The 27,579-nt window shown below is 45.8% G+C and overlaps 1 protein-coding gene across 10 annotated transcripts in view; it reads left to right on the top strand.

Moving 5' to 3' along the window:
• LOC149346862 (scoloptoxin SSD976-like) overlaps window positions 1–27,579 on the top strand; it is a 111,074-nt gene that overhangs the window by 26,035 nt on the left and 57,460 nt on the right. For 2 of the 10 annotated variants that reach the window (XM_089586704.1, XM_089586711.1), the window contains 4 exons: window positions 498–626; window positions 6,579–6,767; window positions 10,250–10,362; window positions 13,555–13,651. In XM_089586704.1, the coding sequence (XP_089442830.1) occupies window positions 498–626; window positions 6,579–6,767; window positions 10,250–10,362; window positions 13,555–13,651 (528 nt within the window). Of the gene's footprint in view, window positions 1–497; window positions 627–799; window positions 882–6,578; window positions 6,768–10,249; window positions 10,363–13,554; window positions 13,652–15,691; window positions 15,947–27,579 lie in introns of those variants that run through there. The other 8 variants (XM_089586710.1, XM_089586709.1, XM_089586705.1 and 5 more) reach the window with 7 other exon arrangements.

Below are 27,579 nucleotides of genomic sequence, written 5' to 3'. Positions count from 1 at the left end.
TCGCAGCAACAACTGCGTCCGCCGGAGCGGACGCTGCTCAAAAAACATAAGCGGCCGAAGCCGCGCTCGCCGAAGCGAGAACAGATCGCGGCGGTGGCGCCCCGGCGAGCGTCATCATCGAGGACAAATGATGCACCCCGCGGGGGCATGCATGCAGCGCCGCCTTTCTTATGGCGCGCTCATTTGATTCTAAACCACAACAGCGGTAACACGTGCTTCTTTCATAACGTTTGCCACCTCGTCAAGCTGCGCACTCGGCACCCATCGTTTGGGAAAACAACAATGGATTTTATAATTAACGGCAATATGCATCATCTGGCAATGTCTGTGGAAGAGGTCCAAGAAGTCATGGCGAGTAAGTATTTGTTTTGAGTATGCACGCAGTCAAACATTTTTAGCAGCGTGGTGTGCTTCCACGTTCCGTTGCCATCGGATCGTGGCAGCAGTAAACATTAGCATCAGAGTAATTCCAGGTATTATACCGCGACGCTTTGCAGATCCGCCAAAGCTTCAGGCGCTGTTGGAGTCAATCACCGGTGAGGCAAGCCGCTATGCGAAACCCGACGCTCAGAGTGCAGTGGCAGGGCCCTCGATGCTTACATGCGCCACCTTGCCTACTGGCCCTGGTAAGTATTTTTTTTCTTAGATTTTGGAAGCTTTAGTTTTGAGCGTGCACGCGGTCAAGCATTTTTAGCATAGTCCGTTTCATCGCTCCGCTGCAGCGGATCATGTTAGCAGTAAACATGAAGTACTCCTAAGATATCTACTGCAAAGTTTTACAGATCCTCCAAATCTTTAGGCACGCTTCGAGTCTTCCACCAGTGAGGCAGGCCGCAATTCAAAAACCGACGCCCAGAGTCCAGTGGCAGGACCCTCCAGGCTTACGAGCACCACCTTGACTACCAACCCTGGCAAGTGTTTTTTTTAGTCTTTATTGTGCAGTAAGCTGTGTTGACTAATGCAGGGAAAATGTGGACCATCACGAAATACATACCGCAGAAAGCTACAATGCAACCATGATTAACAGCTATGTACTATCGCGCTCAATATGAGTTGCAACGCGCGGTCATCGACCGGGGCTCGTTCCGTGGTGTGCCTCCTCCAAACAGTCACTCGGAATTCTGGGAGAAACTGCTGTTCCAGGAAACAACAGCACCCCCGCCCAGGAAAAAGTTTTTCCCAGAATTCCGAGCGACTGTTTGGAGGAGGCACACCACGGAACGAGCCCCGGTCGATGACCGCGCGTTGCAACTCATATTGAGCGCGATAGTACGTACATTGTCACATTCATATCATTCCCTGGTCATTGCTCATTTCTTGTTCGACAATTTCTGTTCCCAGCAGTGAACCATTCGTTAACATTAACAGACCTGCTTAAATTTCTTTCCTTATAGCAAGCACCGATGAAAGAAATTAGCGGGGCATCAAAATTCCTGCCCAATCTTCAAGAGAATGGACTGAAGGTGACACAAAGGTTCTTTTGGACAAATACTATGGATACCTTAGCCAAGTGGGTCCAATGAAATGTTCAGAAACAAAAAGGCCATGTACGCTGAAATACCACTAGACATAGATGCAGAAACAGAGAACTTCAAAACAGGAGAGCAGAGCCACAATCGGTTCAAGACCATCAAGAAACGGCGCTCTGAAGTAAAAAAGCACAATGGTACATCAGGATCTGAACCCGTTCAAATTCCATTCGATGATGAATTGGCAAAAATTAAATCAATTGATGTCAGCTTTGAACCTGAGCTGTTGAGAGGGCCAGGGAGGGTTGAATATAGAGAGAAACAAAATTATAGCGTTCCATCAAAAAGGACTAAACTGTCCATCCCAGAAATGATCTCGAAGACTCATCAAGACCGAGAAGAGCAGCGGGAGCGACGACACAAGGAGAAGCTAGAGTTGTTGAAACATCTACTGGGACTACCAAATGAGGCAACAGTATCAACGCCTTCTTCAAGCCCTTAATGCGATTTATCCTTGGTTTTAAAAAAAGACTGCATTTGGGACAACACATAGAGGAGTGACAAGATGAGCACTCATCTAGTTCTCCTTTCAGATGAGTCTTGTTCCTTGTGCACTTTTCCTTGCTTACTATTCTCGCTTTGGCTCATTGTACAATAAACAATGCTGTTCAGTAAACATGATCGTTGCATTATACATCATAATATAAGAACATAGTATTCGTCAAGCACACCTTGTATTTCTTTGTGATCTTGGTATCACTTAATAAACATTTTCATATTTTGTCTGTGTTCGCGACTGCTATATGTTATGTGTCCAGCTACTGCTGGCAGCGAACAAACAACAGCGATTCGAAGTAAGATGAACAAGATTCACTTTAGTATCAGTTATATACAACAACATACATATGAACACAACGCACTTACAAGGATTCAGAAAAAGGCAATGAAAAAAAAAGTGGCAACAAGGAAAGCAGGGGAATTCAATATACTTATACTGACAACATTATTAGAGTATTATTAAAAAGAGAAAGAGGGAAGACAAATTCAGTATTATTTTTTGGCTTGCTGAATGATCTGCAGGTACTGAACAATTTGGTGTCGTTTCTGTTCCCCCAGCTATTTCATTATTTTTTCTGCTTTCGTTCTGTAGAGGCCAGCACTGCTCTGGGCTCAGGCTTGCTGGCATTTGTAATACAATGGTCTTCATAATCAAGGCCATCATCTCCTGCTTCAATGCACAGATTATGTAGAACACAGCAGGCAAGAATAAACAATGTTGCCTTCTTTACTGACCAAAATTCCAGGAGCATACGCTGTCTAAACCTACCTTTTAAAAGACCAAATGCATTTTCGATGCGCACACGCATTTGGCTTAGGCGCAAGTTATAGTTAACATATTCAGGAGCCAAGGAACCATAATCTCTGAACGGGGTCAACAAGTACGCTCTCAGACGGTACGCAGCATCACCAAGTATATGATATTTGTTTTCACAAACTTCGGAAAGTTTGCCCAGAGCAAAACATTTTCCCACAGGCTATTTTCCCAGCTGGGCACCTTGTCTCAATGCAGGTCCCATCGATGCATCCCAGAACATTTGGGAAACCTGAAATCTGACGTCAGTGAATTTTAAACAAATTAATATAAACTTTTTAGTTACTTCAATAAAATGCTAAAATCCCAAAATTACCTCTTCTTATACACAAAATATGCAAACTAAAGCCACAAAAAATGGTTAAAGTAATATGGTATGTCCATCACACAATTATGAGTATGTGTCTTATATGTGATTACGCTATATATAAATGCAAAAAAAAACTCGGCGAAAAAAAACATCACACAGGAAGAGAGCCATCTCTCTGTGCGATGTTTTTTGGCGCCGAGTCTTTCTGTGGAAATACACACCAACTAGCCCCCGAGCATGTATTACAATAAAAGCAGTTAAAGACTAAAAAGTGGACATGAAAACTCTCCCATTCAGCTTGTTGGTTTCGGCTAAACCTAAAACGCACAGGAAAACGCAACATATAAAAATCGTGCACTTGGAGCACACTTCAGTGTTGATCAATCCTAAATGACAGACTAAATGGCATTACCATACTAAAAGCCCAACAAAATTAGCTTTGCTTAACGGCAGCACTGTAGCCTTACCTCTTCGAACCTGGCGCTGACTGATATTTTTGCTTCAGCTGTACCGGCGAAGCGCATGACATCCGCGCTGATAGAGTCCAAGTAGCCTGCTACACGGTCGATTATGCCGTAGAGTGTGCTTTCTGCCATTCCAAATATGACGGCGACCGCTCTTTCACTAGTTTTGTTCCCCGCATACCTGTCGGAGCAAAGCCACTTATTACGCACACAATCGTGGTTACTCAAAAACATATCGGTGCAAACTATACGTACCAAAGAAATGAAATGATGTGCTCCTCAGCCGTCTTCTCCGGGTAAGGACCCCCGTGGTGCTTTGAGTAGAAGCACGACTTTTCATAGTTGCCAATCATGTTATAGCACACGCTCCTGCTGACTCGAAAATGTTTTTAGAACTGCAAGTAAATCTCACATTTCACATGTTAAAGCCCATGCACACAGCTATATACGCCAAACAGTGAAGTGTAAGCAGACACTGGTTCCGGTGTCGTCGAGGCGTCTGACGACCCGATCAACGAACTGATCAATTTTCGGGCGTTTATTGCCGTTTTTAGGTTGTATCAGGTCGATTATCATGCCATCTTCGCTACCAGACGAACTTGGCAGCAGTTCATCAATAGCGACAACCATCCGTATTTTCTGCTCCATCGCGTGAGTCTGTGCGCAGACACGAGCAGGACAGCAGGATACGGGTAAAGGCGGCTTGTCCGCAGCACGCGTCCCGCAATGCTTGTCGGGGTTGCACCCTTGCGAACCGCACATTTTCCGGGTGCGAGTCGGGGCAACGAAAAACTGACCCGGTAGGGTGCGCTTCCGGTGATCGAGGACCGCGGGTGCGCACCGGTGAAGTTGATCGAGGATAAATGGTGCGCACTGAGGTGCCCCGGTGCGCACCGGTGCGAGCGATCGAGGATGCTATAAGTGCGCATAACTGGCTCCCTGGGTCAGTGGACGCCTGAATCACGCTGTTGTGTTGTTGATGCGGCCGTAAGAGCGGTTGCCTAGCAACCGTCGGGGTGGACACCCGAACCGCACCGTACAGGAAGTGGGAATGAAAGAAGAAACAGAAAGAGGGATCATAGTGAAGAAAATGAATTTTAGGAAAGTAAATCACAGAGGAGTTTGCGCCGCTGAGCGGAGGCGAGGCCACAGTTGGCACGATTCCAGCGCGCAGACGGACACCATGAGCATGGACGGACAACGCGAGCATAAACCATTAATTAAAGGTTTTCGTCCAGAGGCGCGTTCTTTCGTTCTTTCCAGAGGAGCGGCAGTGACTGTTTTTTGTTGGACATGCAGAGAAATTTGCGACGTGTGAAGCTTAACCATTGGCGCGGACGGCAGCTCAGGGCATACTGCTTATATCCAAGACAGTGACTGGACCGGGCATCTGATTGTTTGAATAATATGCCCCGCATTTATCAGAATTGATGTAAGAAGAGGTCAGATTAGGTGATAAGAGGGTAGGTAGTAAGGCGTGACGGATGGCAGGATGACACAGTATACATGCAACTGCTTCTCCAGTGTAACACATTTATACCCAACAATTCTGGGCAAAAGCATTTCTGGACGGGAAAGAGTTTTTGAGCGCAGTTTTTTTTTTTCATATATTGTCAGATTCCACTACAACAATCAATATATCGGTGGACCTCCTCGTCGGCAGGCTTGATTCTTTTTTTATATTGAAGTTCTTGCTATCGTGAAAAGGGTTCCCCATTGGTTTTCTATGAAGGAAGCACTTTAAAAAAAAAAAAATTTGTACCCCATTGCCAAAAGTAACTGAGCAACAGGTTTTCGCTTCTCAGCCGTACAGCTGTGCCTTTTTTTGTTTCATACATGCCTGTATTTATATTTATTTATATTCCTAACAACTGTACCAAGTCGCTTACCTTCTGTGAACTTCCATTTGTGTTCCTTTTCTTTCTTTTTTTTCTTTTTTCTCTTTTTTTCTGAGAGCTGTGTACAATTAACTTAGAACAATTTTCTCTTGCTGTATGCCATGCTGCCATGTAGAAAAGGGCCGTGGGCCTAGTCAAGCCCATAAAGAGGCTTTTTGTCCACGACCCTCAGCATTTTTGCGGTGCTGAAATAAAGATTTGATTTGATTTGATTTGATTTACGGCACCCCTAAAGACCGAAAGGTGTCAGGACGTGAGGGCAGAGGTTCACCGTACTTTGCACAGATTCACCCGAGAAACTCATTGTATTATGCCATCATCAGCCTTCATTCGCACTTTCCTTTTCCTCCTCTTCCCTCTCCCCTGTGTGGAGTAGCAGGCCAGGGCTATGTTACCACCGGCCGACCTCTCCACCTTTCCCTCATTAAAATTCCTTTCTCTCTGCAGCTTAAGGACTGGCAGAACTGCTTCGCTACGCGGCTAAGAAACAAACTACCTCTACCCGGTTACATTTGCCAAAGACGGTACATATAGGAAGAATAGGCCATTACCTTCAATATTTCCATAACAGTATCTTACAATTTTAACCGCCGCGGTGGCTCAGTGGTTCACGCGCTCGTCTAACGAGCCGGAGTACCCGGGCTCGAACCCGACCGCGGCGGGCGCCTATCGATGGAGGCGAAACGCAAGAGGCACCCGTGTGCAAGGTAGATGGGAGCAACTTCGTTGCACGAGTCTTCGTGGATGTACACTCAAAAACGCAATCTGTGCTGTGCGATGCCTCTGCACGTTAAAGATCCCCAGGTGGTCGAAATTACTCTGGAGACCTCCACTACGGCACCTCTTTCTTCCTTTCTTCTTTCACTCCCACCTCCCTCCCATCCCTTACGGTGCGGTTCAGGTGTCCGCCGAGATATGTGGGACAGATACTGCGCCATTTCCTTTCCTCAAAAACCAATTTACAAATTTTATCTCACAGTTTACCCATTGTCCAAAATATTTCTCCAAGAATGTTGCCGCCATGCTCGCATCCTGTGCCTCCTGTTTCTGTCTTGCCCTTTCGAGCACTCTGCAGTGACGTTCGACTCCGTGGGCCAGAACGCCTTGTGGGAGGCCAACAACTATGACAAGAGCAAGCGCGCCTGGCGTGTGCACATGCGCAACTGGTTCGACGAGCACCGCAGCTGCCCGGTCCAAACGATCCGCAGCTTCCGAGCCGGGGGCGACGGCGTCCGCATCGGCCACTTCACTCAGGTGAAGCGACCTTATTACACTGTCGACTGTAGCTGGAGGCTGCGAGTTTTCTTTTCAGAGTAGTTGTGTCGCTTCTTGGGAATAGTTGCTCGCGGCTGCCAACACAAGTGGGGCCTTGAGGAACGGAGCTCGGCAAACAGCCTCTTTCATAGGTTACAACAAATAGTTGCGTGTCACATGGTTTTAATTGGTTCGGTTTATGGGGTTTAACGTCCCAAAGCGACTCAGGCTATGAGGGACGCCGCAGTGAAGGGCTCCGGAAATTTCGACCACCTGGGGTTCTTTGGCATCGCACGGTACACGGGCCTCTAGAATTTCTCCTCCAAAGAAATTCAGCCGCCGCGGCCGGGATAGAACCAGCGTCTTTCGTGTCAGCAGCCGAGCACCATAACCACTGAGCCACCGCGGCGGCCCACATGGTTTCAATTAATGCGAGAGCATTATATGGCTATGTATGCGTTTTCAGAAAGGGATTCATGGTATGTGAGGTAACGTAAAACGGGACAAGGGACAGAGAAAGACGAACACAACACAGGCGCTAACTTCCGACTGACAGAAACCAAGGCGACCAAGACGAACGCGAACCGTGAGGGCAAACAGGCGCATGCGCACGGTTCACGTTTGTCTTGGTCGCCTTGGTTTCTGTCAGTCGGAAGTTAGTGCCTGTGTTGTGTTCGTCTTTCTCTGTCCCTTGACCCGTTTTAAGCTGCCTCACATGCATGAATCACAGTTACCGACTCGCCCAAGTTTCTACCCTTCTGAATCACAAAGTGCCACCAAATTTTGTCCGCACGTTCATGTCTTTCTATAAAGGTAGATGAAAAAAAATTTTTCATTGCATTAGGTAGTGGGTGAAACAATGCGACTCAGTTTATCTCGAATTACCGCAACCTTGCGCAACGGCTTCTGCAGTATTTGAGACTGTTGCAGCTGATTCTCGCGCCTAATTTGGTTCATTGTCAGCTTTACATTAAGCACGGCCGACAGCACTGCTGGTTCTGTTCTTCGACTAGTGCGGAGGTATTGTTTCCGCGGGCGCAAATCAGTCCCAAAAAAATTTCTTCTGGAAGTGTTTCAATGTCTTCCTGGGGATGCCGTCACGACAACGTGACAGTATGTATCTTCACTTGAACGATACCAGACGCACGGAATGAGCGCCTTCGTGCCGGGTCGCAATCGTATACCTTGAAAGGAGCACCCGTAAGAGTGCTCCTTTTTTAGCAGCGGCACGATAGAGATGCCGACCCCTTTGGGCACAGTTGTTTCACGTACATCTTGATCTAGAAGGGTTTATAGCGCAAAGACACGGACAAGAGAAACGAAACACACACACACAAGCGCTTGTGTGTGTGTTTGGTCTCTCTTTCCCGTGTCTTTGTTTGCGCTATAAACTCTTCTAGATCAAGATGAACTACCAACTCGCCCAACAGGAAGTTTTAATGTTTCATGTAAACACTTCGCCAAGAGCAGAGTCCGATGTGTTTGCCTCTAAGACATGCAGTACAGTCGACCCCGAATATACTGAACTCGATATAGCTAGATATTGTTTGTACCGAAGAGTCACAACAACCCCTTGAAAACTCCATGCAAATGTAAATCATTATTGTTCGTTTATACCGAACTCGCATTCAGTGGAACATTCGATATATCGAACTGTGCATCTCGCCTGTTAAGTTCCGCTTCTTCTGAAGGCGCCCTTCGAACCCTTAACACACGCGGAGATGGATCAGACTGTGCAGCCTTGGGCACCTCTGCTGGCGGTGCTGGCGTGACGGGGTGAACGTGAGGAGTAATGTAGGATGACCTGCGTCTCTTGCTCTAATTTTCCCCGCCACATAGCGGTGATGCGGTGCGGTCAACCTAAATAAGCCCTTGCGGCGGCCCTCGTCTCGCGTGCTCCGCTGGCGAAGTCGGTGCTAAAACCAACCGTACCTTACTTTTAATGTCATTAATGTATTGGTGCTTACTGGTAACAGAGCCTCAAACATACCGCAGCGGTGGACTAGTAGTTTGAGTATCCGCCTCGCATGCCGGAGGTTCGGGGTTCGATCCCCAGCACCGCCGGGTGCACACCGGTGATGCAATGGGTACAAGTCTTTCCCTGTCTGGTTCTCGGCCTCTTTTGGGGTGAACTGCTTGGGTTTTTATCCCAACTTGACTAGAAGAAAATACCTTGTGCCATGGCGCATCTTTGGCCTCAGATGCCCTTGCTCCATAAAAGTTCATCATTAGCATCAACACGGTGAAACATGTTATAATAGGGAGTGGCTAGTTTCACACCTTCTTCGGCTGTTGATTCAATACGACGAAGGTTAGGCGTACAAATTCCACGCGAGCAGTGTGCTGCCAACATGCCGACGGGCAGCACGTCGCTGTAAGAACGCGTCAAGCGTGAATACAATGTGTTCCTTCTTCTTGGTTATACAAAAGCTTCTCCATCATTGACATTTTTTTGCATATCGAATTATCGATATATCGAACTATTTAACGATCTCTTTTGAAAAGGATATATCCGGATTCGACTGCAGTACTTTTGTCGCGTCCATGGAAGTACTAAAAGTTCGGGAGGTAAGGACGAGAGTTGCTGTCGTCTTCAGTATTTAGAATGCAGTTGAAGCACAAAAAGTCACACATGATAGCCTAGACGTAAATGCATAGCGCTATTTATCTTTGACAACTGCTATGACTACGAAAAGTGTTCAGTTAGTTCTACCTTCTGGCCTTTAACTTTTTTATTAAGGGATAGAAGCGAGAGGTGTTGCATTCAAATGAAAGTTAGGACTGTGCTCTTTCCCGGGAACGCATCACTTTTCGATGCACTACCACTAAAGCTTCTGCGCGCTGCTCTGAAACGATGGGGAGGAGGGGAGGAAGGGGGGGGGGGGGGGACTGTTGACGTCTCCAACTGTTCATTGGTTTCCTGCACTCTACGTTGCACACGAATCGTGTACTTTTAAGATGATCCATGATCTTGAAAAAAACAGCCAAAATTCTGCACCTGCGAGGGGCTGGCTGTAAAGTGGGTAAGTCGCTGCCTTGGTGTTTTTGTCTTTGTGAGGGACTATGGTCCCTTTGTAGGAATAATCAGTCCAATAAACTTCTCTGCAAGGCAGAACAACCGCCGTCATTTCCCTATGACATCGTGCAAAGACATACGCGCCGTAGGTAGAAGAGCATCTCTGCTAAGGCGAACATCAAAAAGTGAAGTGCTGCTAGGGAAAAAGATACACTCGAGCTTACTTTTCAGCGTGGAAACTTTCTTTTCATTCCTTCATGCACGGGACTTACTGCAGACAAAGAAGTTAGAACGCGTATAACTGAACAAAGCCTGCATTTGCTTTAGCTTTTCGATGCAATACAATAGCTAACTTTGATATGTTTAATGCCTCGCCCTTAACAACCACGCGCCAACATTTTCTATATTTTATGTGTGTATATCAGTGTATGCATGCATTGCTCCGATGTTTTTTGCAACCCCGCAGCTTGTTTGGGCCGAGTCTCAATACGTTGGATGTGGCTACTCCTACTACACGCTGGATGGCGTCGAAGGAGACCGGAAGTACCAGAGCTTCTACGTGTGCAACTACGCACCGACGTAGGTATCCCTCCTGCGAACAAGAGCCTTTCGTGTCGTAACCTAACCTAGGCGCATCGCCACACATTCATTGTAAATATTCGAGTTCTGGTCCGGCAGGAATGAAAAAAGCTAAGGTTATTGTTTTACACAAAGGGGACCCAAGAGACGACATGAATAATTATAGACCAGTATCACTTTTACCAGTATTTTTAAAGCGGCTACAAAAAATAATACACGCTAGACTTTCTAATTTTTTTGAACGATTTAATGTAATCACACCGATATAGTTTGGGTTCAGGCCTAAATGCTCTACAGAAATTGCACTTCTGCGTTAAAAAGGAGTGATTCTCAACAACATTGAAGACAGAAGAATAACTTTAGGGATATTCATTGATTTCTCGAAAGCTTCTGACAGAATTAACCACTTTGCTCTTATCGAAAAACTTTCCATTTATGGTATTAGGGGCACAGCACTGAATTTAATTAATAGTTATCTGAGTGATCGTCAACAATACGTTTCAGTCAGGGATTGCAGCTCAAAATGCACAGAAATATATCATGGTGTCCCGCAGAGAAGTATTCTCGGTCCTTTATGATTCAATATATACATAAACGATATAGTATAAATAGCAGTGGAGTTTATTTTGTTATTTACGCAGATGGCACCAGTCTTTTCTTTTAGGGAAATGATGTCAACACTTTAGCTAAGTGGGCCAATGAAGCACTGGAGAAGCTTTACCGCTGACCTCGTAGCAATGCATTGCCAGTCAACACGAAGAATACTAAGGCTGTGTTTTTTAAAGCAAAAAATGTACAGGTTTCCTATTGTGCGAGCTTAGTCTTAGGTGGTAATCGAATTGAAACAGTGTAGTTAAGACGTTAAGAGTTCTTTTCACTGATCATATGCGCTGGGATAACCATATAGATTTTATTACGAATTAAATTAGCTCGGGCTGTAGGAATAATCAGGAGATACCAGTGGATGCTTCCTACTAAAGTAAAGATTTTTCTATACCATGCTCTTTTCGAGCCACATGCTAGATATTGCCAATCGGTGTGAGGCAACACTACATACACTAATATTCAGAAATTTTTATCTTTACAAAAACAGGGCCTTAGAGCTATAGCTAATATAGTTCATTTATCTCCTACATAATCATTATTTTCCAGGCACAGGATTATGCCACTAAATGTTCCACACGAGTTTCGGCTTTTACACATTTATAAATCACAGCTTCACGATCAGGCCAATCATTTATTCATATGACTAATGATATGACTAATCTGAGCGTCAACCCAGTGTCCCGGATAACAAGACACCATGAACACTGGCACGTACCGCGCCCGAGAACTAATTACGGTCTACAGTCTCTACGATACCTTTTTCCTTCTCTACAGAACAAGTTTCGGTTCACAAATGCTGCCATTTGCTCCATAACGGTGAATTACATAACAAGTCTGCTTTTTTGGTGTGTTGTTTTTGCGTGTGTGTACAGCGTAGTATGCGAAATGCTTTTGTTTTCATCCACGATTAGATGTTGATTCCTTACAAATCATTTGTAATTAGGTCCTTTGTGTCTGGCCCTATAGTTTGTGTATTGCAAGGAGCCAAAAGTGCTGGCCATTGTATTTTCGGCGTAATGTCTCGTTTTCCTTCCTTTTTCTTTCTGCTTTGTTTTCTCCCCCCCCCCCCCCCCCTACCCCACTGCTATTGAAGCAAGGAGCTTCGTCAAGCCGCAATTACGGCTTTTTTCCCTTCTCCTCAGCCATGTACCTGACTGAAAAATAGACCTTGAACCTTGTGTCACAACGGGCTCGATGAACACGAACCTGATTACACAGAAAAAAAGAGCGACTGCATCGATTGCACGTTAGCCCTGGCTGTGTTTTCGAGACCGGAGGCAAACTGGCTTCTTTCCTGCTTTACCTTTTCTCCGCTATTTTTCTTTCTTTTTTTTGTCTCCATTAGCAAGGCTGCGGTCCAAACCAGAAACATAGGACACCATCGACTTCAGAAGCTGGATTGCAGCGCGACATTTAACATGTCATGTGGCATTCGGTGCAGTCATGCGGGTTTTCTACATTGTTTAAGACTGGGAGTGTCTTTCACAGGGCCAGCCTCTCCGTTTGATTAGACGTGCTGCCTTACGGTTTTTTTTTGTTTGCTTTTAATTGTGTGGTTTATTTAACTTCGTTGCTTTAGTTTTGAGACGCTGTTTTCGTCACAAAGGAATTCACATGCTCCTTTAATAGCCCTATACTTCTTGTGTATGCTGTCTAATAGATCTTTGTTTTGGTCATGAAAGCCCACCCTCCCTCCCTGATTCAGCCACATGCGCAAATAAGCCGGCGCAATGTGTGCGTTGCTATTGGTCTCACGTACAGCTTTTGTGAAAACTATATGGTTTTGGTTTTTCTGCCACATAGTAGTACTTTTTACCACGGTGAAAGAAGTATTTTTTATACCGTGCTCGATACCACCCCTGAAAGTTCAAATCTCCAGAGCAGTAAAGGGATCCGGTCACTTTCGAGAGATCTGCAACGGTGATAATGAAACGCGAGCCACACTGAACGGTCGAGATGAAAATGAATTAGAGTGCATAGTTTTATATATGTGTTATATCAGTGAAGGCTCTACCTTCACTGATATAACACATGTGTGCAGATGTAGCGCAAAATTCATGCAAGGCTAAACGTGGGTCCATTGTTTTCCCCGCTTATTCGCGCCGCCATGACGTTAGGGTGAACAGCACGTTCGTTGGCGCTTTCTACGAAACTGGAAATCTCCGAGCTATGCATTTCACTGCTAGCACATTGGACGTTCAGTATCCCAAAGAACAAACAAAATAATTAACATCTACGCTCTCTGTTTTTCTCAGCCGGTGACTTTTGTTTCCACTGTACTCTAATCACCTTTCAAGGTGGCTCAGTGGATATAGATTTCGCTTGTGACGCTTAAGTTTGAAGGATGTAGTCCCGGTCACGGCGGCCACGTTTCAAAGCCGGCGAAGCGCAACAGACGGCCATGTGTTGTGCGATGTCTGTGCGTATTGAAAAAGTCTAGTTGGTCAAAATTAATGCCGAGACCTTCACTACAACTTCCCTCATAGCCTAAATGCAGCTTGGGCCGTTACTCTCTGCATACCACTATCATGGTCTCCTAGTCATGGTGTATAATGATATCAACGGCGTGTGCTCCGTCTGTTGCAGGGGAAACGTGTTCTCGATGCCTGTCTACCAGGCCGGACCGCCGTGCAGTTCCTGCCCGGAAGGACTCATGTGTGACAGGTTCAGCGGTCTCTGTGCGGTAGGTTTAGCTTCACTGACCTGCTAATGAGTTCATTATGGCACTCGTCTGCTGATCCTAAACACGCGGGTTCGATCCCGGCCGCGGTGGCCGTATTCCGGCGGTGGCGAAATGCTAGAGTCCCGCGCACTGTGCAATATCAATGCATGTTAAGGAATCCTAGGCAGTCGAAATTATCCGCAGCCCTCCTCATAACCTGAGTCGCTTTGGCACGTTAAACCCCACAAAAATCAAACCTTACAGGAAATCTTAAGGAAGGTAATAACAGCGCAAAAAACGGGGACACAAGGGAGACACAAACAACAGGACAGGATTCTCTTGTGTCCCCGTTTTTTGCACTGCTATTACCTTCCTTAAGATGAACCACCGACTAGCCCATACAAAACTTTTGATCACTTACAGGAAAATATAGACACACGTCCATACGGCTGTATACAATTCCCCCACTAATTAAATCCCGCAGATTACTGGTGATAGTCCGTGTGTTCTTTCGATTGAGGTCTTCTTCTTATCATATTTGACTGGCGGTGGCCATACGTTTCATACAAAGAACTCTTAAAAGGACACTGAGGACAATTCATCTAGCTTTTCTTTTTAGCAGACATTGTTACTGTGGCTCTTCATGGCCATTTCGATATTTTTGCAGCGGAAAAAGACGCATATATTGCTCAGAAAATTGGATTTAAACATCTTCCCGTCACTCCATTGAAATTTGTGTCGCCAAAAGCGAAAAGGACTACCTGATCAATATTTCGTAGTGAATGGCTGAGTAGTACAGGCAGAAGAGATCCCCGCGCAAGAAACTCTCTTGACGCACCGCAGTTTGTTTTGCAAAAAACAGCCGGTAATGGCCGTTATTTAACTTTCTGAACTTTTCTACATTAGCCGCTTTTCCATTAGACCGAGGTAGTCCATCAATAGAAGCCAAAATAAATGTTAGGTCAGTCATACTAAAAAAAAAACAAAAAAGGCATATTTTCCGATTTCGGACATACGTATATGGGGCGATGAAAAGATATCCGAACAGAGCGGTGCCGAGGCACCGAGGCATTCTCATTTCTTTTCGTCATGCTTTTGCCTAAATGTTAGCAAAAAGACGCCAGAGTCGTCCATGATACACTCCGAGACGACTCGAACGTCTTTTTGTTGGCACCTAACCTGACCTAACCTAACCTAACGTGACCTAATACAGCGAACGCGTAGGCCCCGCGTACGGATGTCCCTGAAGCCTGTTTTGTGGCAGGCGGCCGACCTGCCCAACGGGTTTCGCGCACCCTGGGTGAAGGCCTGCCCTGGGTGAAGAGTATACACCTAGGTGACGGCCTTCAAGGTAAATGCCTTCAGGTCAAAGGCATCTTGTGATAAAAGCCTTTAGGTAAACTACCTTTAGATCAAAGGCCTTCAAGGTAAACCCCTATGGTAAAGGGCTCTGGGATGAAGGTCTTCCTGGTAAATTCCTTCCGGGTAAAGGCCTTTAGGCCAAAGGCTTTTATGGTGCAGATCATTAGGTCAAATGCCTTTAGGTCAAAGGCCTTACTGGTTGAGGCCTTTCGTTCAAAGGATGCTTTCCCATTCACACCACGTAAGTACCGTAAATTCCCACGGTAACTAGCGCTACTGCACGATATTACTGCACGATAAACCATCAGCTATTCCCTCCTCAGTCTCCATTTAACGCACTAGCAACACTCACCAAGACTCGGACAGTTATCACTTTTCATAGAATTTTAGGATGAATATTTTGTGAAAAGCGAATCTTCATGGGTTCCCAGGAAATATTGTAGTAGGAACCGGACTTTTTCTGGTTTATACTTTCGAAATTACTGGATTTCCTTACTTCTATTTTACGTGTTCTCACAATGCTAGGAAATTTTTCACGCATCCTACTTATTCCGCACTGCCATTAACATGCCTATGAAATCAACCACTCGTGGACATGACTTCAAAAATTAACGCTCCCTCTACCATATGGTTAAATGTGCTCAGCGCATTCTACTAACACTGCATTTTTGGTCAGACGTCTTCTTTTGTTTTTCCCAGATCCCATAGTACTCCAGACAGTTACCTATACCACCACGAAGGCAACCAGGAAAAGCGAAAAGTCGGCTGTATTTCAACAAGGCGTGACAACTGGTCTTTTTCACCTTCGGTTCATGATCGTTCTAGACAGTCGTTCAAAGACGAAAACGGTACAGCCACGCGACCAAAAAAAAAAGCTGCTGGCAGCGTCTCTCGCAGTTATAATCTTCATCCGGAATAGATACCTGAAGTAAAATTTCCTTCACTTTGAATGTTCTTCTTGCGTTTTTTGTTGTTGTTGTCTCAGCATTCCTCCCACAGCAAACCAAAAGTTTATGTATAGCCGAGCCACGCCTTCTCATTATTCTGTTGTGACGAAACTTTTCCAATAAGGTGAGTCGGTGACTACAGTAATATGTTGTATTATTGAGAAGGCAAAATAACGGATGGTTCTTAAGGGTAACGGGCTGGAGTCCAAGATAAAGAAAGCGTGGCAAGGGGCGGCACAAAGTTAAGTGGGAGGATGACATTAAGAAATTTGCCACGATAGGGAGGGCGCAGCTGGCACAGGACAGGTTTAATTAGATAGATATCGGAGAGGCATTTGCCCTGCAGTGGGCGAAGTCAGGCTGGTTAGACGAAAATGTAACACACAAAGAGAAATTTATTGTGTACAAACCAAACAAATAATTCAGTACACACATATATACACTGGGGAGCCTGCCCCGAACAAAAGATCATACAGTGAGACAAATTACCCTTTTGGGGTTGAACGACAATGTAACAAGTCCTCCAACAGCAATCCATTACCCTAAAATTGCGAGGAGACTTTGGCGACTAAAGTGTTGAGAGGCGAAAGCCGAGGACACTATGCCCCGACGACTTCCGGTGGATTTGACGTCACACCGTTTCCGCGGATATATCGATAACCAAATTATACATCTTTCGGGGATCTTCAGTGTTAATTACACTTAATTACACATTTTTCCATCGAATTTGACACAAATCGGACGTTTTTTCGATCATTCTGTGACCATTTCCTCTATGCCGTGACGACTTTCGGTGGATGTGACATCACACAGTTCCCGTGGCTCCCGTGGACGTCCGGGTTATTTCAACGCAATTTCGATATTTTTGCCTATAATTAATTAACTAATTAATCTACAGTCACCAAACATTGCTTCTAGGTTCCTCTTTTCCTCCTCTATCTGAAGCAATCATTGGTTTTCTTCTTTTTTAGTTCCCGAGTCAAACGCGTGTGACACCCTCTGGTAACGGACGACAGTATGAGCCATTAAAGGCTTTCGCCTTAATATTTCAATCTTTCGACGGGAATACTTCGTTGCAGTGTTTCGGACAACTCCGGCGCGAAAGGTGAGTTGAAGACTCTACAAGAATGTACTGCAGGTAGGGGCCGTGGAAAGAGCTGTAGCTGCGGCACATAGGCAGGGTTTGGCTGTAAGTGTAGTGTACTAAAAGCATTGATGGTTTCCTATTCCCGAGCGGGTGTCGCTACGCCGCCGCCCTCGGATGTCGGCTTCGGTGGTCGCGATTCTTGGAGGTGGTTCGTTGGTTTGTAGTAGAGGCGAACACCTGAAAAATGTTGAGTTTGTTCAGGGCTCCTTCGCTATGTCGTCCAGCCTAGCCTAAGCCATGAAGAGAAAATAAAACGAGAGAAACGTACTGCAATGCTTTTGTGTTCACGATACAGCACGCCGTCATTTCCCTTATGGAAGGAGGCGTTTTTTCACTTTTTGGAGTGTCCAAAGGCAATTCCGGGCATTCGCAGTGGGAAGAGACTGCATCAAAAATTCAAACGTCTCACAATGGCTGTTAGCTATGAATGAGAAACACGTCGAGGTGACTTTTACTGAGCGCGATTATGCGCATGCTATCGACGGACGGCAGGCGAGAATCTCTCGTGGCACACCGGTGCGGATAGACAACGCTGCACCAAATCTTCTTGTAGACTCCCAAGCCTATTCGTTAAGCAAAATAAGTCCAGACGACGAAAAAGAAGGCGAGTTTCTGCAGCCCCAACTGAACCCGTAAATATCACACTTCTGTCCCGTCGCGACTCCTATGAATCGTCTGCTTCTGCCGTTGTAGTGGATGACAACGGCAACCATACTGTAACAGCATCCTGCGAGCTTGATGACCTCCGAACTATTGAAAATAAGCTTAAGCGTCCGGGGAAGTGGACGAAGCTTGACGCAGCAAATTTTTATTGGTTGCTGTACGCAAAATCAAGCGTTGGCAAAACCGCGCTCGCAGACATAATGGATTATCAGCGCTGTTGTGTTGTGTGTCCTTTTTGTGCCCTCATCTGCAAGCGCTGCGATCCCACGATGTCCGACAAAAAACAACTAGCTCAGCAACGCGCCTGCTGCGTTTGTAGTTTTACCCGAGTAGTTTAGTTCTGCTTGGCGAAAGAACCAAAACTATTTTTTCAAAAAACAGGCAACGCTATGTCATCCAAAGGTCCAGTGAGTAATGACAGGTGTGAAAAATCTACTGCACGGCATATTACAATCATTTCAGCCGCGCCTCTCTTCAGAATATGAAAGACGTAGTTTCATCAGATCTTTCTCAATAGTAGCCGGTGCGCAAGGTAAGCATCTTAGTTATAAGGTAACAATATGTAACCAGAATATTCTCTGGCCACAGCCACTTCGCAGTTTTTCTTAAGTTTGCCGGTCTTCATGACAGCATTCTCGAGACGTTCAACAACTTTAATCCGAAGTCCCCACGGGAATCCTCCAACGCGGCGCAAATTTTCAATTTTAGGCGCAGGAATAGTATTTAACTTTGTTTTCAATATGTTCACGGTTTCGGCACGAGCGCAACTATTGCACACGCCTCAACAAAACATTGTACAGAATTCAAAGATCCATTACCACTGCGGCGTAACAGCATGAATCGCAGCTTAGAATATGCAGAAAATCAAAGTAATGTTCAACAGTCTCTGAAAGAAGCAGCAGCTTAAAATTGGTAGCGAGGTGCTGCAAGTGGTAAGTGGTACAGGAACTTAGCGCGCGTAGTGATAGAAGATCCGGATCAAGAGAGTGAAATAACTAGTAGTATAGGGGACCGCAGCTTCGCAGGGGGGTGCTGCGGACGCCACTGAAAAGCGCCCTCTCCAGCCGACTCCGCACTTTTGTCCGGGCAAACCGGTCCCCCTCCCATTGAGTAGCTGCGCGAGCAGCGCGCTTTCTCCTGAAAAAAAAGCCAGTTCTGCACGTACTTTGCACGTGTTGGCCAGCCTGCAAATCTCTTTGCGCAGTCGCGAGCTTTTTCCCTCGTGCTTGAACGCTGACGAGCTTCAGAGGATTAGCAAAATGTACAGGGGCGCTAGAAAAAAATGCGGACAGCACGGCGCCCACGCGCTGCGCAGTCGGAATTTATCTTCAATGCGTTTTTATCTCGGTAGTAACAAAGACGCTAGAGTGGTACATTATTGTATCACGGATGTCTCTAGCGTATTTGTGTTGCGAGCCAAGTATAAGCGTGACGAAAATAAATTCCAACAGCGGTGCGCCTAGGCACTGCGCTGTTCGCATTTCTTTCTGTCGCGGCAGTACGCTCTGAGATGTAGGTTAGAAGAAATAGTGGACAGTGATTTTTTTTTCGCTGCGCAAACTTGAAAAATGAACTGCTAGTGGATCAGGCCCACTACGTGAAGCAGATTGTTGACGAAAAAGCCGGTACCGTAACGGCGAAATGTGTATCGCAAGTAAATGACGAGGTCATTGAAGACGTGGAATTCGAGGTAAATACCATCTTTTTTTTTTTGGCGCGGGCGTCTTCGCAAGATGCTTAATTTCGTTGGGTGGCTGAGCAGTTAGGTGCATGCAGTTTTGTTGGCCAAATAATAAGGATTTTGTTACGTGTTTCGCTGAATAATAATGGAAATAATTTTTATTTTAACTTAAAATAAAGTGGCCTTAAGGCGACACGCGAGGCTGAGGAGAAAAACGAAAACACTCACGAAATGCGCCTACCAGCTTCTTGCTAATACGGCAAAGAGAAAAAAATTATCTAGTTTGGTCAATCGCTACAACGGAGATTAGCGGTTGGTATATTTATTTTAATGCCGATTACAGCGCACGCGCATCCCCAAAACAATTTATTTGCAGAGCCATCGCTCCATATGCAAACGCTCATTCATGTGCAAGCAAACATTTTGATTATTTTTGTTTTTAGAAATTTTTTACATGTAAAACAACTTCGAAAATTGAGCCAGGCGTCACAAGTCGGAACATTGAGGCGATCACTGACCTTGCCTCACACGCGTCTGCATAATGCCGCTAGCTGTTGTCAGTCTCCAAAATAAAAAATGGCAAAAGAAATGAGTTTCGTAAGCGCGAGCTTTACTAAACACTGCATGCTTAGTGAATTACAGTAAAAACTGCTCAGAAATAATATTACGCGTGCAACATGCCAAACGTGTTTAGCAACAGGAAAAAGCTTACTTCACCCTGTCCATAGCAGTTATCGAGGCCTGCCGTTTCTCGTTCTCATCCATTTCATACCCAACAATTCCGGACAAAAACATTTTAAGCATGAAATGCTTTTAGCTCCCGTTGTCGGCAGTGTGGTGACGTCACGCCGAGACCGAGAGCCATCATCCGGGCACTGAAATCCAGTCATCCGGGCACTGAAATCCACTCATCCGGGCACTGAATTCCAGTCATCCGGGCACTGAAATCCACTCATTCGGGCTCTGAAACGAGAACATCCTGGCACCGTACGAGACTTAACGAGATTTAACGAGACTCTCTAAGCCCTCCTACGCGACCGGCATGCAAGCGCCGGTTGGTCTCCAAATGAGACAAAAAATAACTGCTGCCAGTGCCTTCTCAATGTTTATCAAGATATCAGTGGAGCTGTGGGTTTGATAATTCACGGAATTATAATTTCCGATTTCTAATAACGCGTGCAAAAACCACATAAATGCCACGTTACACTTCGTTGTCATACGTGATCCGGGGGAGAAGCGCTGCGTTCAAAGGGCAAGGCATTGCGCCGAACGGGTGGTGGCGTTCCTCCCTTCCTTTACGGTGCGGTTCGGGTGTCCACCGAGATGGCAGAGAATTACTGCGCCATTTCCTTTCCTCAAAAAACCTTGCGTTCAAATGGCAAGGCATTGCGCTGAACGGGTGGTGGCGTTCCTTCCTTCCTGTACGGTGCGGTTCGGGTGTCCACCGAGATGACATTAGGCCCGTAAACATTTCATGCTTACTCTACTCTCGTTTACGGGAGAGGCAGAGATTTTTTAATACGAAAAAGTGTATGAACGCATTTTTTTTCATATACTGGAAGATTTCACTATAGCAATCTCCCATCGATAGGCTTGCATTTTTTTTCGTATTAACGTTTTTCCTATCGTCAACTGCTCGATACGAGCGATGAAAAATATTTAAGATTTTGCTGTATATAGAAAGGGTGGACCATTACCTTCAATATTTCCGTTACTGTACGTTACAATTTTCCAATATTAAATTTTTTCCCCCAAGAATGTAGGACATCTCCAGGAAATCTGTAGAATTCCACGGGCAGTCCTTGGCCGTGTCGATGTTCAGAGAACTATTGTGACAGCCCCAGACACAAGTTTCTCCACTCTTAGAACGTCGCGGAATTCACAGCGAGCGGCAACAACACTTTTGTGCGCCCGCGAGCAGGACGGCGCGTGCTCACAATGAAAGAGAGAGTGCCAGCTGCGCGAGCAGCACGCGCGTACCAGTCGACAGGCTGCTGGCTCAATGCGGTCCGCCGGCGACGTGCCCGGACAGGAACGCCAAAATGACCGGCAGGGGAGAAGTGGCGCTGGTGCAGTGGGAGCAAACTTCAGGTGCGCTTCCCTATAAGAATTGGGTGGGACGCATTTGGCAGGTTCTCTCAGATCATGAATTGCAGTTTACCAATATCGTTCGAGATAAAACTATACAACTGTATCCTACCGGTACTCACCTATGGGGCAGAAACGTGGAGGCTAACAAAGAGGGTTCAACTTAAACTGCGAGCTATGAAAAGGAAAATGACAGGTACCACGTTAAATGTGAGCAGAGTGAATGAGGGAGCAAACGCGAGTTAATGACATCCCAGTCGAAATCACCAGGAAGAAATGGGCTTGGGCAGGGCATGTAATGTGAAGACAACATAACCGCTGGTCCTGAAGGGTAACGGAGTGGATTCCAAGCGAAAGTAAGCGTGGCAGGGAGCGGCAGAAAGCCAGGTTGGTGAATGAAATGAAGAAGTTTGCGGGGATGTGGAGGCACAGCTGGCACGGGGCAGGCTTAATTGGAGAAATATGTGACAGTCCTTTGCCCTGCATCAATGTAGTGAGGCTGATGATGATGACCATTATACATTGTATTACCTACGAAGCTTCTTATCCGACATCCGTTCATCCGTAGTTCTGCCCTGCCATCTACCGTGACTTACGCGAAGCGGCACCAGTCGCTCTGTTCCGCCGTGAGATGGAGGCTTAGGCCTGTCACGAGTAAGGTGGTCACATTTTTCTGTCTTGGCGCCATCCTCGCCGTTTCTACAGTTACTTTCCATTGTCTCTCTTTTCCACCTGTACGTCTGGGTCATGGTCTGAACAGGTGCGTCCACATTGTGGATAGATCGGCTAGGCATTATTTTTTTTATGCAAGAAAGCAGAACTCAAAACTTCAGCAATTTATTATAATTACCGCTAAACTGGACCCGATTTTACAAGCTACTGCATGAATGATTCAAAATTATTGGAATTAAATTTTTTCTATCAATAATCAATTACGATCGAGGTGCAAAAAAACTGACGAATTCTTCTGTTCTTCATCAACGTTGATAAGTTTTCACCCTTTCGGTGCTTTAGCATACAGTTATAGGGACTGCGGTTTCAAAGCGGCCTGCAGGAAAACAGGACTACCTCCACAATGCGAACCAACGTTTTTTGCGAACGTTGATCTGAGTCCACTACGCCTGAACATATGTGAATTTCGGTTTCTGGCATGTAATGCATGTAATTAGTACGATTAAATTACAGATGTGGACGCCATTATGTCGTTGTTTCGCCATCGGAAGCGTCTCAAGAAAATTAAGCGCAATCAAGACGGCAGCGATTAAGCTGCTGCTGCAAAAAAGGAAAAATCTAGGATGGCCGCAACAGAATTCCATAACATGACGCAGTATCTTTGACAGAGTTTACTTTGTCACACTATGTTCACTCGCGTTACAGTTAATATAGCGGAAGATGTTCTTTAACATTCCTCTATATTCTGTCATACTGAAGTATAAAAAGATGGCCTCCGTGATTCAAATGTAGATAGGCCAGAATTCTGTGAAGACAAGCGTGGCGGTGATATTAACTCTATGGGCGGTGACCTTCAAAAACGTATGTCCAAAGTAAACTACCCCCAAAATCTAAGACATACTAACGCAATATCGAGAAATGACGATTGAAAATTTACTGCGGGAAACGTGTTCGTACCGTACTGCCCATGCGATATTGAGAAACGAGTCTGACATGTGAAAGTCAAGGGTGAAGATAATGACAAGAAACTTTGTGATAACAGTCGTTCAAAAGTGGAGAAGAGGCGAGATTTTGAAGGGTGGCGTTTCGCGAAACTTTCCCGTGGAGAAACAAATTTCTCAGGACATATGTTCATGGTGTATGAATCACGGCTCCACCGCCCGATCCTAAAATCAAAGTGCGAAGTACGGAATAAAATCATCCCGATTTTCAGTCCCTTATGAAACTGAAGGCTCTGGCATGTCGCGTACCAAAAGTGTTCTCTTTATGGTTATGCACAATGCGGGCGCCACAAAAACAAATTTCTCCAATATATGGACCTAATTACCTATTGAAATGCTGACACTAAGAAAAAAGCTCTGAAAAGTACAAGCAGGGTAAATCTTCATTCCTGGAGTCGGAAAGATGTCCATTCCCGAAGATTACCTCAGATTGCAGGAACACACGTCGTATTCACCAGACCTAACTGCTAGCGCCTCGACGGGTTTTCCAAAACTGAAGAACCATCGACGTGAGAGTAGATTATTTAATGGAATTAGGTAGCAGAGGTTCGGAGGTGAGTCCTTGCAAAGAGGTTGGACAAATATTTTTCCAAGAATATGTCTATATATTCGAGGGTCCGTGAGACCCTCGAATTCCACGTCAATATCAACGTCATTCAACGGCAATATCATGGTTAAAAATGAACTAGAATGAATGTCAGGTTTAACTTCAGGAATGAACCAGAGCTCGAGGATAGGGATCGATAGTCATGTGGAGGGACCTTCTTTGTATGGGAGATGTTTGTCTGGGATACTTTTCTTTAAATTCGTGATAACTAAACGTGACGTGCATAGCCAGCGAAGTACAATTCCCTATCTGCATTATCTTGTTTTAGTTTCCTCACAAGCTTCATGGATAATTTTGTGCGGTTACTTCACATTGCAAATGCACGCATACTTGTGGAAGTTCTTGGCGTACACGCTATCGAACAGAACATATTCCAAAAAAAACTAAAATAGTGGCACAATTTGTCTTTGTACAATCACCGTGCGATGTTAAAGGATGATACACTTGACCATTTTATCTGTTTGGTCAAGGAAGTATTAAACACCGTTTCTTTAGCCAAATAATATTCTGAAAAGCATCTGATTAAAATAGCACCATTCTATATGAAACTAACCAATTGTACTCGGCCAATGAGCACTGATGTGCATGCGAAATTTGTCGGTCCAAGTTTACTAGAATTTTTTTTTCACATTGATTGTAAAAAAAAAGAAGCAGACTGGAAAGGAAGAGAAAGCTGCATCGAAACTTTCAAAATGTTTCGAGGAAGGAAGGAAGGAAGGAAAAACTTTATTTTACTCTAGTCCTTTTTCCTGCGGTTTGGGAGCATCTTCAGAGACGTTTTCTCCTTGATTTTACCCCCAGGAGTCTTCTCTGTCGAAGTCGTCCACCTCTAATCAGTGGTCGGTTGCCCTCAGTCCAGGGCTCCGCTGGCCACTGCCGCCCGTTGAGCTCGCTGTACCAGACCTTCTTGGTCTTCACAGCGGTCGCTGGACAGCAGAGTCTCCCACTGCTCCGCACTCGGGTTTTGTATTTTGGGGACCACGTCTATCTTTTGGCAGGCCCATGTGATGTGATAGAGAGTAGGTTTTCCGTCGCACCAGGGACATTTGTCCGCGTATATGGTAGGGTGCATTTTGTTTAGTATATGTAGGTTTGGGAAAGAGCCTGTTTGTAATTGTCTCCAAGTGACAGCTTCCTCTCTGCTGAGAGATTTGTGCGGTGGGGGATACCGCAATCTTCTGCCTCTGTAGTTTTGTAGTATGGCCGAGTAATCCCTGGGTGCTGGCGCGAGTTCCGCGGGCTCATCGGATGCTCGGAAAGTAATGTATCCTCGAGCTATCCTGTCGGCCTCTTGGTTCCCTGCCACCCCCGTGTGCCCCGGTACCCACACAATTTTGTGTGGGATCTTGTCGCTTTGTTCTTCCTGGTTTTTAATTCTGTCGCTCGCTGCGAGGAGTATACGGAGCGCGTGACGACCTATCCTGCCATTCATGTAATTTCGGCAGGCTGTTTGAGAGTCGGTGAGTATTGTTAGCGACCGCCCGGTTCTATAGCCCTCCGCCACCGCTAGAGCAACGGCTACTTCCTCGGACTCTGCAGCTGTGCAGCCTCGGAGAGACGCGCTGGTCATTTCGCGTAAAGACGAATCGACCACCGCCGCCACAGCGATTTTGGTGTCTCCTCCTCTCCAAGACGCGTCTGCATACACGGTCGTGGCTTGAGGAGCGTATGTTCTTTCGATGAAGTCGGCCCTCGCTTCTCTTCTGCCTCGATGGAGGTTGGGATCCATGTTTTTTGGTATTGGCGCTACCTTGAGGGTCTTGCGAAGCTCGTCGGGGATCGTTGCCGTCCTCGTCATTTCTCGCATCTGCTCGCGGTATCCGAGCCTCTGCAGGAGCGCTCTTCCAGTCGTTGTTTCGAGAAAACATTTTTGTGGTAATGCTAGCAAGTTATAATTACAAACCTTTGTTCCGCAAGCAAAGCCCTAGAGTGCGCCGTGTTCGCTGGCGCTACAAGCTTTGTTCACTGGACAGCGCCAAAATGTAAACTAAAGCGTTGATAAACCAAAACATGGTTTTGATAAACCTTTATTCGGTTGAATCACCCGGCTGAGGTATTCGTACGTGGGGTCTGAGATCCTTAAGCGATACATGGACTGTGGCGGACGCCATACTGGAGGGCTCCAATGGTGGTGCGAAACTTTGGGGAGGTGAGGTCTTGCCGTTTCACGCCTTTCATCGCACGCTTCCACTTTTATTGAGAAGTTTGCATGATTCATACTGTACATAATTGTTTTGTTACATGCTTACAAAAACAGTACGTTCTTTGCTTTTTTTGTGACTTGCAGGTGCGTGGGAGTCTTGTATTTTATGTTTGTTCCATGGAAACTCTTTGGAATGATTTTCTAGTCTATTAAGCAGCTTGCGGTCTTGCGAGACGTTTTTTTTTTGTTACTCCTGCTAGACCACAGCCACTGATTAGTCTGCGTATCTGTACCTTTTCTTCATTGGTCCATCCCCTTATGCAAACAGAAATAAAACTCCGTCCGTGTATGTGCTCACTTTAATCTCGCTAGACTCCTTCACCTTGATCTGTTTTTAGTGCGCATATCTTAAAAGGTCGGTAAGATACACTCTGCGCTTTTCCCTCAACGTCACTGGCATTGGATTGAACGAACGGAAGTGAACGGGTTGCAGTCATGCAATCCAATCTCGGAAATCATTCTCGCATGCTATGAATAGGGCCACTATTGTGCAAGATGCCGCTTTTAGCTCTGCGCATCGCGACATGACAAACATAGATAATATGCCAGGCCGTTAGGAGTCTGTTTCCACGAAAAAGCCGGTGTCATAGTTGCCCTTAGCGTTGGCGTTGCATCGAGAAAATCCAGGACAGGTCGGGTGGGTCGTGGCGCCACAAGCACATGACCTCGCGCGGTTAGTTCAAACACACCACCACGACCACATAGTGCAACAGTGATGAGGTCACTAGGCAATTACTCATTGGTCCACAAGGTCGTCACGTCAGTCCACTACCATCACGTAATGCCCATGAAGAAAGGTGAGCTACTACGCTGTAAAAGAAAATGGTCGAGCTGAAACTTGAACCGCAGACTCTTCGGTGGCGATTTGGAAAAGAAGACTTCATACGTGCCGCCGACTTCTTTTGTTAATTTCATGTCCCAACTGGCCCATACAATAGTTATACTAGGGTGATGAGCCGAGCGCGCTACCCTTCGGCTTTTGAGGAACGTTCGATCCAGTTGCTTAGAGGGAAGCGTTGTGCGTCCTGTGATCAGCAAATGGGATAAAGTAAAAAGGAAAAAAATTAAAATTCGAAAAATTGCTTAAGAAAGAAAAAATAAAAGAACAAAAGAAGCACTATAGAATGAAATCCCAGGCCGATGAAGGGGCCCATTAACGGCATCGCGTCATACCCTTAAGGCAGAGCTTAAATGACCCCGAATTTTAAGGCGGAAGCCTTTCATGCCTCATCGTTGTCGACAGAAGGTTGTCAGCAGAGGTGTCACGCTTTTCGGTTGGTCGAAATGGTTATGACGTCAGAGTGCGCGGATTCGAAGTAATGAGGTCACCCACTAGGGAGCCTTAATGTGCTTTTTTTTTAGTCAACCAGTAGGGTGCCTCAATTCCTGCCCGCCGCATCGAGGCACCCTATAACTTACGGATGCCTAGCGCCCCCTTTTGGCGCACACAACAACTAATAAAATAGTTGCCGTCAGCTGTGACAGGGGTGCAAGGAGTCCGTGGGTGACCACATTACATACCTCATTAGTGCGAAAGAGCCATGGATGCAACCGAACTCATCGAAGCAGAGAGAGCGT

Source organism: Amblyomma mixtum, chromosome 4, assembly GCF_055824585.1.
Source record: "Amblyomma mixtum isolate Tamu chromosome 4, ASM5582458v1, whole genome shotgun sequence".
NCBI lineage: Eukaryota > Metazoa > Arthropoda > Arachnida > Ixodida > Ixodidae > Amblyomma > Amblyomma mixtum.
This window is presented reverse-complemented; position numbering and strand designations above follow the sequence as displayed.